The sequence below is a fragment of the Pocillopora damicornis genome, chromosome 6 (genome assembly GCF_964200805.1).
Source record: "Pocillopora damicornis chromosome 6, jaPocDami1.2, whole genome shotgun sequence".
In the NCBI taxonomy this organism is placed as follows: Eukaryota; Metazoa; Cnidaria; class Anthozoa; order Scleractinia; family Pocilloporidae; genus Pocillopora; species Pocillopora damicornis.
The window spans coordinates 6,496,344-6,508,706 of record NC_142675.1 but is presented as its reverse complement, the minus strand read 5'-3'; the positions used below and the strand labels follow the sequence as shown (position 1 = coordinate 6,508,706).

The 12,363-nt window shown below is 36.0% G+C and overlaps 2 protein-coding genes across 9 annotated transcripts in view; both read right to left on the bottom strand.

Moving 5' to 3' along the window:
* LOC149043664 (uncharacterized) overlaps positions 1-12,363 on the bottom strand; it is a 203,361-nt gene that overhangs the window by 185,497 nt on the left and 5,501 nt on the right. For 2 of the 8 annotated variants that reach the window (XR_016187942.1, XR_016187943.1), the window contains 4 exons: positions 11,615-11,775; positions 10,670-10,810; positions 10,258-10,342; positions 8,775-9,374 (listed from right to left, as the gene is read on the bottom strand). Coding sequence is in view for 5 of the 8 variants with exons in the window: in XM_089210588.1 (XP_089066714.1) it covers positions 9,262-9,374; positions 10,670-10,810; positions 11,615-11,775 (415 nt within the window). In the remaining 3 variants the exon portion in view is untranslated. Of the gene's footprint in view, positions 1-7,918; positions 7,976-8,774; positions 9,375-10,257; positions 10,343-10,669; positions 10,811-11,614; positions 11,776-12,363 lie in introns of those variants that run through there. The other 6 variants (XM_089210591.1, XM_089210592.1, XM_089210588.1 and 3 more) reach the window with 3 other exon arrangements.
* LOC149043665 (uncharacterized) overlaps positions 1-12,363 on the bottom strand; it is a 191,601-nt gene that overhangs the window by 177,400 nt on the left and 1,838 nt on the right. The window lies entirely within an intron of this gene.

The window sequence follows — 12,363 nt, the reverse complement described above, 5'->3', positions numbered from 1 at the left end:
TTCCTGATTTGATCAAATATCATTCTTATAATCCAGCTAATTAAATAATCACAAAGCCATTCATGACTGACTGACTTACAAACTTTCCATAACTTTAACTTGTTGCGAAATGATTCAAAGATATCCGATAACAATAAAAAAGACTCAAATGATTAGAATACTAAAGCTAAGAAAGGAATTTTGTTTGACCGTAAAGATAAAACATAGACAACTTCACTTGCTAAAAACAAAGTTTAACTTTTACTGATCTAATAATCTCAAAACAAACAACTTTGCGGGAAAGTTGAATACAAAAACTTCAATCCAGTTGAATTCACGATCAAAACGCAATTACCTCTCAAATTTTTCTTCCAGCTTTGTGTCAAATGAACTGAAAGTGAAAACAAACTTAGAAACTCAGAGAGAGGCCGGTTGACGAAAGACGGAGACAGGAACGGCCAAATTAATGGCAGCCAAGAGGAAATTTCTTCTGTACATCAGCACATTATCAGAACAAACAAAAAAAAATTTAACTTTTCCTCTTGGAAGTGCTCTATAATAGTCGTATGAGGCTAATTCGATCTCAATTAATCTCTGTTTGAAATTGATGATTGTAAAATAAACAAGCTTAAATTAAATGCACAGTATGATCATAAGGGAATCGAATGAAACTCCAGTTTTGAGTTGGACGATTACAGAACGAAGTAAAACCGTCATAGAAGGTGCAGGGTAAGGCTCAGATAATTAGTTCAGCTTTCTCACTTTTTCATTTACCAGAGCCAGAGTCTACCAAAGTATTATCGCAACGTAGAAATGATCCAAGACTACGCAACAACATACCGTGACTCAGTTCGTGTCGCACCCACAAGCCACGCATGCATACATTTAAAAGTAATTTTCAAAATAATAGATTCACAACATCTCGGAAACATTTTCGGGAACATTCACGGCTGATGTTTTTCCGCAAATTTGTCCAAGGTATTATGTCTCTTGCAAATCTTCGCAAGGGTGTAAGCTACCTTGAACGCGGAGCGAAGAAAATGTACGTACATCACAGACAACCGTAATTATGTCTAATGATGAAATACCCGAGTCAGATCTCTATGTCTCCTTTATAATTCGTCTTTCTTCGTTTTTTTCGTTTGTATTTCTCCCAAATGCTTTTTTTGACTCTTAGATGTAACTCTCTTTGAAACAATTAGAGTAGGAGCTCGAGATTTCTATCGCGTGATAGTTCAACGGTGGGGCTTAACAGTGAGAATAAATAAAACAATGACGATTTGCATCTTACCGAGTAACTCTGCTGTATGTAAAATTAAAGTTCTGCTACCAAATGCATGACTTAAAGCGAAAACTGATTCCACAGGGAAGTTTTTATCGTTAAATTTTGTTTGGCGTTCTTGAAGATTATTATCTGCTGAAAGTCACTTTTCATAGTCATCTGAGCAGAACCACAGCAAGATAACTTCACACCCGCCAGTTTGCACATTCTGAACTCAAAGATAAATCCTTGAAATGGTTCATCTGCAATCCATTTCTACATTTTAGTTCATTATTGTCTCTCTTATATTTTTCCATCTCTAATAAGGATGAGTTGGCGCGACATTTATAAAAATCTTTGCGACAATGCTTTCTTAATATAATTCGGCTGATTGTCAACAAAATACGTTGATTGTTATGTATCCAAAAGCAAAACATTTAAGGTAACTGAAAAAAAACTACGAAGTGTAACGATAAATCAACAGTTAGAGAAGAAGACTTTGCTTGAAAAACAACTCTCTTTTGCAATATACAAGGATTGCTTAAAGATTGAAAAATGCAAAGTTTTACTTTCAGTTTCGTTTGCATAACCTCTTCAAAGCTAATTACGGTTTCCTGCATTAGCAAGGTGCTGTCGCTAATGTGGATAACAGGAAGGCTGTTGAAAAAATTTTCTCGCCACTGTAGAGTAAAGCAGAAATATTTTGAAGCATGCAATCAGTATCAGTATGTAAGCAAAAGCTTCCTGATTTGATCAAATATCAGTCGCGAAAGTCTGCTAATAAATAATCACAAAGCCATTCATGGCTGACTGACTTACAAACTTTCCAAAACTTTTACTTGTTGCGAAATGATTCAGAGACATCCAATAACAAAAAAAAAGAGTCAAATGATTAGATACCTATAGCTAAGAGAGGAATTTTGTTTGACCGTATAGTTAACACATAAACGATTTCACTTGCTAAAAACGAGTTAAACTTTTATTGATGTAATAATGTAAAAAGAAACAACTTTGCAGGAAAGTTGAATACGAAAAATTCAATCCAGTTGAATTCACGATCAAAACGCAAATACCTCTCAGATTTTTCTTCCAGCTTTGTGTCAAATGAACTGAAAGTGATAACAAACTTAGAAACTCAGAGCGAGACCGGTTGACGACAGATGGAGACAGGAACGGCCAAATTAATGGCAGCCAAGAGGAAATTTCTTCTGTACATCAACAGATTATCAGAACAAACATACGCTCATTAGTCCGATCGAATCAGAGAGACAATTTTACTTTTGCCTCTTGGAAGTGCTCAATAATAGTCGTATGAGGCTAATTCGTTCTCAATTAATCACCGGTTGCAATTGATCATCGTACAATAAACAAGCTTAAATTAAATGCACAGTATGATAACAGAAGAATAAAACTCCAGTTTTAAGTTGGACGATTACAGAACGAAGTAAAACAGTTCTAGAAAGGGTAATTTAAGGCTCGGATAATAAGTTGAAATTTCTCACTTTTTCATATACCAGAGCCAGAGTGTACCAAAGTATCATCGTACGTAAAAATGATCCAAGACTTCGCAACAACATACCGGGACTCAGTCCTTGTCGCACCCACAAGTCACGCATGCATGCATTCATAAGTAGTTTCCATAATAAAAGATTCTCAACATCTCGAAAACATTTTCAGGAACATTCACGGCTGATGTTTTCTCACTAATTTGTCCAAGGTTTTTTTTAATCTTAGATGTAACTCTATATAAAACAATTTGATTAGGAGCTCGAGATTTCTATCGCGTGTTGTTCGGTGCGTAACAGTGAGAATAGATGAAACGATATCAATTTGCATCTTACAGGGTTAACCCTGTTGTATTAAAGTCTTACTACCAAACACATGACGCAAAGCGCAAACTGATTTCACAGGGAAAGTAGCTGTTTCTCACGAAAGGATCCTGTTTTTCAAACAAGATGTTTTTATCCTCAATTTTGTTTGGTATTCTAGAAGATTATTATCGGCTACAAGTCACTTTTCATGATCATCTGGGCGGAACTACAGAAAAATAACTTCACAGTAGTTTGCATACTAATAAACTCAAAGATGAATCCTTGAAGTAGTTCATCTGCAACCCATTATTTTCTCTCTCATGTTCTCTCATCCTTCTAATAATTTACTTAGTTATATGCTTCACGTTTAGGATGAATTGGCGCGACGTTATTTTAAGACTATGTGACAATGCTTTTTAAAAATAATTCGGCTGATTGCCCACAAAATGCGTAGTTTATTATGTACTTACAAGTAAAACATTAAAAGTAGGTTTCGAAGACTACGAAACCTCGCGATAAATCAAGAGTTTAAAAATCTTTGTGACAATACTTTCTAAATATAATTCGGCTGATTGTCAACAAAATGCGTCGATTGTTATGTATCCAAAAGCAAAACATTTAAGGTAACTGAAAAAAAAAACAACGAAGTTTAACGATAAATCAAGAGTTGGAGAAGAAGACTTTTGCTTGAAAAACAACTCTCTTTTGCAATATACAAGGATTGCTTAAAGATTGTAAAATGCAAAGTTTTACTTTCAGTTTCGTTTGCATAATCTCCTCAAAACTAATTACGGTTTCCTGCATTAGCAAGGTGCTGTCGCTAATGTGGATAACAGGAAGGCTATTGAAAAAATTTTCTCGCCACTGTAGAGTAAAGCAGAAATATTTTGAAGCATGCAATCAGTATCAGTATGTAAGCAAAAGCTTCCTGATTTGATCAAATATCAGTCGCAAACGTCTGCTAATTAAATAATCACAAAGCCATTCATGGCTGACTGACTTACAAACTTTCCAAAATTTTACTTGTTGCGAAATGATTCAAAGACATCCAATAACAATAAAAGAGAGCCAAATGATTAGATTCCTATAGCTAAGAGAGGAATTTTGTTTGACCGTATAGTTAACACGATTTTCAAATTAAACGATTTCACTTGCTAAAAACAAGTTAAACTTTTACTGATGCAATGATGTCAAAAGAAACAACTTTGCAGGAAAGTTGAATACGAAAAATTCAATGCAGTTGAATCAAAACGCAAATACCTCCCGAATTTTTCTTCCAGCTTTGTGTCAAGTGAACTGAAAGTGATAACAAACCAAAAAAATTCAGAGCGAGGCCAGTTGACAACAGATGAAGACAGGAACTATCAAATTAATGGCAGCCACGAGGAAATTTCTTCCGTACATTAACACATTATCAGAACAAACATACGCTCATTAGTCCGATCGAATCAGAGAAAAAAAAATTACTTTTACGTCTCGGGAGTGCTCTATAATAGTCGTATGAGGCTAATTCGCTCCCAATGAATCTCTGGTTGCAATTGATGATCGTACAATAAACAAGCTTAAATTAAATGCACAGTATGATCATGAGGGAATGAAACTCCAGTTTTAAGTCGGACGATTATAGAACGACGTAAAACAGTCATAGAAGGTACAATTTAAGGCTGGGATAATAGGTTAAGCTTTCTCACTTTTTCATTTACCAGAGCCAGAGTCTACCAAAGTATCATCGCAACGTAGAAATGATCCAAGTCTACGCAACATACCGTGAATCAGTTCGTGTTGCACCCACAAGTCACGCATGCGTGCATTTATAAGTAATTTCCATAATGATAGATTCACAACATCTCGAAAACATTTTCGGGAACATTCACGGCTGATGTTTTTCCGAAAATTCGTCCAAGGTACAATGTCTCTTGCAAATCTTCGCAAAGGTGTAAGCTTCCTTGGACGCGGTGCAAAGAAAACGCACGTACATCATAGACAACCCTAATTATGTCTAATGATGAAATACCCGAGTCAGATCTCTATGCCTCCTTCATAATTTTTCTTTCTTCTTTGTTCGTTTGAGTTCTTCCTTAATACCTTTTTGACTCTTAGATGTAACTCTCTTTGAAACAGTGAGAGTAGAAGCTCGAGATTTCTATCGCATGATAGTGCAACGATCGGGCATAACAGTAAGAATAAATAAAACAAAAACGATTTGCGTCTTACCGAGTAACTCTTCTGGGTGTAAAATTAAAGTTCTACTACAAAACGCATGTATTAAAGCAAAACTGATTTCACACGGAAAGCAGTTTTTCAAACTAGATGTTTTCATCGTTAAATTTTGTTTGGTATTCTAAAAGATGATTATCTGCTGAAAGTCAATGATGATCATCTGAGCAGAACCACAGCAAAATAACATCACATGAGTTTGCATATTCTAAACTCAAAGATGAATCCTTGAAGTGGTTCATCTGCAATCCATGTCTACATTTTAGTTGATTATTTTCCCTCTTATATTTTTCCATCGCTGATAAGGATGAGTTGGCGCGGCATTTTTGTAAATCTTTGTGACAACACTATCTAAATATAATTCGGCTTATTGCCCACAAAATGCGTTGATTGTTATATATCCAAAAGCAAAACATTTAAGGTAACTGACGAAGATTACGAAGTCTAACGATGAATCAAGAGTTAGAGAAGAAGACTTTTGCTTGAAAAACAACTCTCTTTTGCAATATACAAGGATTGGGTAAAAGATTGAGAAATGCAAAGTTTTACTTTCAGTTTCGTTTGCATAATCTCTTCAAAACTAATTACGGTTTCCTGCATTAACATGGTGCTGTCGCTAATTTGGATCGAAGGAAAGCCGTTAAAAAATTTTCTCGCCGCTGTAAAAGTAAAACAGAGATATTTTGAAGCATGCAATCAGTATATAGGCAAGAGCTTCCTGATTTTATCAAATATCAGTCGCGAAAGTCTGCTAATTAAATAATCAAAAAGCCATTCAGGGCTGACTAACATTCCAAACTTTCCAAAACTTTTCCTTGTTGCGAAATGATTCAAAGACAACCAATAACAATAAAATAGACTAAAATGATTAGAGTACTATAGCTAAGAAAGGAATTTTGTTTGACCGTAAAGGTGACACATAAATGATTTCACTTGCTGTAAACAAAGTTAAACTTTTGCTGATGTAATAATCTTAAAAGAAACAACTTTGGAGTAAAGTTGAATACGAAAACTTCAATCCAGTTGAATTCACGATCAAAACCCAATTACCTCTCAAATTTTTCTTCCAGCTTTGTGTCAAATGAAGTGAAAGTGATAACAAACTTAGAGACTCAGAGCGAGGCCGGTTGAAAACAGATCGAGACAGGAACTGCCAAATTAATGGCAGCCACGAGGAAATTTCTTCTGTATATGAACCCATTCTCAGAAAAAACATACGCTCATTAGTTCGATCGAATCGGAGACAAAATTTTACTTTTGCCTCTTGCAGTGCTCAATAATAGTCGTATGAGGCTAATTCAATCTCGATTAATCTCTGGTTGCAATTGATGTTCGTACAATAAACAAGCTTAAATAAATGTACAGTATGATCATAAGGGAATAAAACTCTAGTGTTAAGTCGGGCGATTACAGAACGAAGTAAAACAGTTATAGAAGGTGTATTTTAGGGCTCGAATAATAACTTAATTTTTCTCACTTTTTCATTTTACAGAGCCAGAGTCTAACCAATTTCTCTTGCAAATCTTCGCAAGGGTGTAAGCTCCCTTGGACGCGAAGCATAGAAAACATTACAGACAACAGTAATGATATCTAATGATGAGATAACCAAGTCAGAACTCCACGCCTCCTCTCTTTGCTTGGAAAGCAAGTCTCTTTTACAATATTTAAAGATTGCGTAGGAGATTAAGAAACGCAAAGTTTTACTTTCAGTTTCGTTAGCATAACCTCCTTAGAAAACTAGTCACGGTTTCCTGCATTAACATGGAGCTGTCTGTAGATCACAGGGGAGCCGTTAAGAAAATTTTTTTGCCACTGTCAAAGTAAAAAAATAGCTTTGTCGAAACACGTAATCAGCATTTAGGCAAAACCTTCCTGACTTCATCAAATATCAGTCGCAAAACTTAGTTCAATAACCGCAAAGCCATTCATGGCTGACTGACTTACAAACTTTCCAAAACTTTTTCTTGTCGCAACATGATTCAAAAACATCCAATACGAATAGAAAGACTTAAATGATTAGAGTCCTAAAGCTAAGAAAGAAATTATGTTTGACCGTAACGGTAACACATAAATGATTTCACATGTTGAAAACAAAGTTCAAAAAGTTTTACTACTGTAATACTCTCAAAACAAACAACTTTGCGGAAAGTTGAGAAGGAAACCTTTAATCAGAACTTGAATGCCTCTAAAATTCCTGGTTCACACTTTTCGTGAATGAACTTTGAAAGTTCGTTCAGAACAAATCAGTTTGAAAGTGATCACAAAACGGAGAGCCAACCTGTTTCCCGTTTGTTGATCAGTCGACAATGGATCGAGACAGGAACGGCCGAAGTTAACGTTAGCCACGAAGATATTTTTCTGTATGTGCATGTACACATTTTCAAAGCAAGCATCTGTTATTCTTCCAGATAAATCAAAGAGATCAAATGTTATTTTTTCCTTTTCTACGTGCTCTATAATGGTCATACACGGCTGTTTCAATCTCAGAATATCACTGGCTGATAATCGCATAATAACTCGGTAAGCTTTAAATTTACAGTATGATTATAAGAGTATTGAACTCCAGCTTAAGTTTAACAATGACAGAACCAAGTAAAATAGCGATAAAATGTTTCATTTAAGGCTCGAATATTAAAAAAAGTTTTCTCACCTTTCATCTACCAGAGCCACTGTGTACCAAAGTATAGTCGCAAGGTGGAAATGCTCTCTAACAACAACGTACCGCGAGTTAGTTTATGTAGCACTCACAAGTCACGCATGAATGCCATCATAAGCAATATCCATGGTAAAAGATACACAACATTTTGAAAGAATTTTCTGGAACATTCACGGCTGTTTTTCCGCGAACTTGAACAAGCTACTATTTGTTTTGTAAATCACTCCGAGCGAGTTGTTCTCCGGGGGGTGAGAAGTTTCATTCTGTTTTTTAAAACGCCAGAGTCCAGAATTCATGGGTGTAAAAGCGGACTTGCTGATTGTTGCGAAGGCACGAATAAATGATGGTTTTTGCTACATCGGTTGGAATCTTGACCGGTATAAATTGGCGAGGCCATTATTATGGCTAGACAATCCTCCCTTGTCATCGAAAGATGATAAACTTAGGGTAGAAGAAACGCATTTATTCGAAGTAGTCAGCTTCCAACCTAAAAGCGGTCCTTAACCTCATCACATTGACGATATTTACGTAAAACACGGCAAACACTGCCAACATGAGGCGGACAAAGTTGATAAGGTGAATTGTTTGGAATTTAATTGACACAGAGCCACGAAATTGTAAAAAAGGTATTTAGAAATATGAATCCAATCAACGGGAAACTCTTCTTCGAACGTACCCGATGCCCATCTGATTGCCCTTTGATTCAGAGACATCAATTTTGTCGAAGTTCTCGTTGGGCTGAAAGCAAAACTTGGAATCCAAACATTGCCCCAAGCAATTGCAAAACTCACCAAAATTTGCATGTCAAACTTGATCCAAAAATAGAACTTGTTATACTGAAAAGCGGATACAACGTTACCTTTTGTTTTATTGGTGTAAAATCAAAGATATAACTGTATAAATCAAACACGAAATTCAAAACTTTAAATCTTTATACTTTTACACGAATATATTTTCAAAGGCTCTAACACTTTTTTCCATTCCAATAATTTGTTGTGTTCGTCTTCGATATGTGAGCTCACGAGACCTTGGTCATAGACTATTTACCTCTGATGGTTTGAGAAGTCCATGCGATGCAATTACCTCCTCGTTTGTGAACAATTTTACTGGCTGACGCCAAAAGAGAATGTAGGCATGTCTTGACTGACCTTTGTTTCTTGCCGCCCTAAAATTTGCTAGTTCCCAGTCTTTCTTGCGCGGCCGAGGGTTTCGCGAGAGATTAGCGCTATATTAACAAAGGGAACGATGAGAAACGAACGAAAATCTTTTTACACGCGGACCTCTCGAGCACTACCTAAATATCTAAAAGAAGAGAGACAACTAAGAATGAGTCAGCCTCAGAATGGCATAGGATCATTCGCACTTTCCCAGCAGACAACATCATTTATACCCAGTGCAGGGCGAGTTACTAACGGGTCCATTCTTCCATCATACAAACCGAACACACCTCCTGTTAAAAAATCAGACACACCCTATCAGACGTGTGCGAAATTCGCATGACAATGTTACAAATCAGGTCTCGCCATTTTCAAAGGATTGGTAACACCATCCTCTGAGCAAAAATATGAAAGTTTATCACCTGTGGATGTTGTCGTATTCAGTCTTCCATCAAAAGGTATATCTTATCAGAATTCTTGGTTTGTTGTATCGGTAACTATTTTTACGAGTTGTGACATATTTTGTCGATCACGCAGGGCGAGTCCAAACACAAACTATGAGTAAAAATACCCAGCGATACTTCACACCAAAACGTCTCATAAGTTATTGCCCAACTGCTTTATTTCATGGGCAAAAAGTGGGAAAAGCGACGCAAATAGAGAAGTGCAGCACGCGCAGCCAACCGATTAAACAAGTTTTTTTACAGTACAAAATAACCAAATGTACAATATCACAGGAAATTTTTTACTAGATTCGCGCGTTAATTGTACTCTACTGAAAAAATTGAAAAATAATGAGCAATTATTGGATGAGGTTGAGCATAATATCATAAATTAGCAAGGCCGGGGTCTGAGTTATCTGCCGAAGCCGAAAGCCGAGGCAGATAACACAGATGCCAGGTTTGATAATTTATAATATCATGCTACAACCAAATTCAATAACTGATTTATCATTTATTTTTTGAAACAATTTGCTAAAGAAGAATCTTCTCTCTGATTTTGCAAGAGTTTGAGAACACTACACGGACGAAGGGCTTGGACACTGGGCAGAATTTAAACGCGGCACGAGAAACCAATATCTGCTATTGTATATCGAATGTATGCTCTCGACCAATCAGTCTTCATAGTAAGTCTAACCTATCATAATTTTGCTTCCACGCGAAAGAAAGTACATACCACATGCAACCATAGTACATGTCACGGACCACTGATACTTCTACGAGGGATCAAAAATGGGATCTCAAGGTTGCAATTTACCTACCTGGTTGAGAAAAATATCATGGTATGTACAATTATTTACCAAAGCCGATAGCCAAGTTCAGTAATCGTTTTTTTCCTCTTTTTCATTTGATTAATGAGTTTCGCTTTCCACGTCATTTCCCAAAATCACTCGTTGACAACTTAAGGTGATGTACCTTTTTCCTTCAGGCTGACAAGCGCACAACCACGCATGAGCAGAATATCATTTGCAGGGAAATCGCATTTCCAAGAGATTACCTTTGAGAAACCATTATTTTCAAGGTATGCAGGCTCTTAGCCATAGGGAAGGAGGTATTCATCACAGATGATGTTGATAAATTGTACTCACCAGTATGAATATAAAGTATTCTGTGACCCTTAAATCGCCCTGGGTTGGTGTTCATCTGGTGTAGCATTCCTCTAATGGCTTTGACGTTGTACACGGGGTCCACCATAATTCCAGTTGTTCTGGATATCTCCACAATGTCCTCTTCATTAACAGATACAAAGATTTCAGGGTTCGTAAGAAGCGAATTCAAATGCAAATGGTTAAGAAAAATTTAAATCATGTTTTTATTTGGTAATCAAGCAATTTCGAATGTATTTTGGAATAAATAAGGAATAAATAAGCAATAAATTATAATAATTATGGATATAATTATCCATTATCATTGTCTTGCACAAACCTTAGGTAAAGAGGGGGGGAGGGGTGGGGGCAGGTAAACTTTGAGGTCTGAAACATCATTGAGTGATCATTCCTTCTAAATTGTAAAACAGATACACTGATCGCTTGTTAACAGAGTACATATAATTTTAACTTTCAGCCATAAAATTTCAGCTTTTAATTCGCACTAAAATAAATCAACATGCTGTCAGCCAGAGAGCATTCTGAAAACAAATTTTCCTTGTTTGGCGTTAGTACAGGATCAGAAAGAAGTGAGGGGCAAACATTTTTTCATATTTTCGAGTTTTGTAAAGGTTATTTACTAATAGATAGAAATAACTCTTTTCAACTTGCATGTCATTTCAGTACCAAAATAAGCAGGTTATTATTTAATATATTATGTAGAAGACTACAAGAAACTCATCCTTTTGGGCAAAGTCTATAAAAGTTGTGTGACTCAAAAAGGAAAAAAAAGAGTGAAGAAAAGTTAGTGCGCTGTTGGGAGCTTACATCAATTTTTTTAATTTTTTTTTTTAATTTGCCTGACAGACATCTCCAAAAAGGAGGGACTGCTTGTAGTCTAATTATGAAGAAACCAAAATCTGCAAAATTATTTGAATAAACACCAACCTAACTCTTCTTCAGTGGATTTGCCATAGCCCTGTCCTTTGTATCCATCAATAATATCAATTAACTCTTCTGCTTGAACATCTAGTCCACCTATTTGAAGGTCTTCATTGATTTTCTGGTAAAAATATGCTGCATCATCACACACATTCACTGCATGACACCTGTGAATAAATGACAATGATGTTACTATTAAAGGTCTCAATTAGTCTCCAGTGTTCAAAGAAAATAAGGGAAAATTCTAGAAAGATTTAAAGGCCTGTGAGAAATTCTCCAGAACCACAATCTCTTTGTCTGAAGTCTTAAGCATGTATAGCTTGGGTAGTTGCAGAAATTTTTATCAGCCTATAGGTTGAGAATAAGGCTTTTTCATAACATTCATGAAATAGTTTGTCAGGGGTTCTTGGAAGGTGATATAGCATGGAAACTATAACAAAATACTCTAATGTGATTGGTCATCATTAGCCCAATTTAAGCATAAATAGGACATTGTATGTGTCATGCTTCTGTCTGAACAGTGTAATAGAACGGTTGATGCATCATGCCTGTATGAGTCGATAGCACATGTCATGTACACACCTTGTTATGAAAATGCACAACCAATACATCTAGTTTCTTCCTCAAATTTGTCATAGTTTTGATAAATTGGTAACAGGACTTAGTGTTAACATTAATATAACTGACTCCCACTTCACAGTCATCTGATTGTATTAATCACTTGTTAGATAACAGACCAAATTGAATTCCACTCA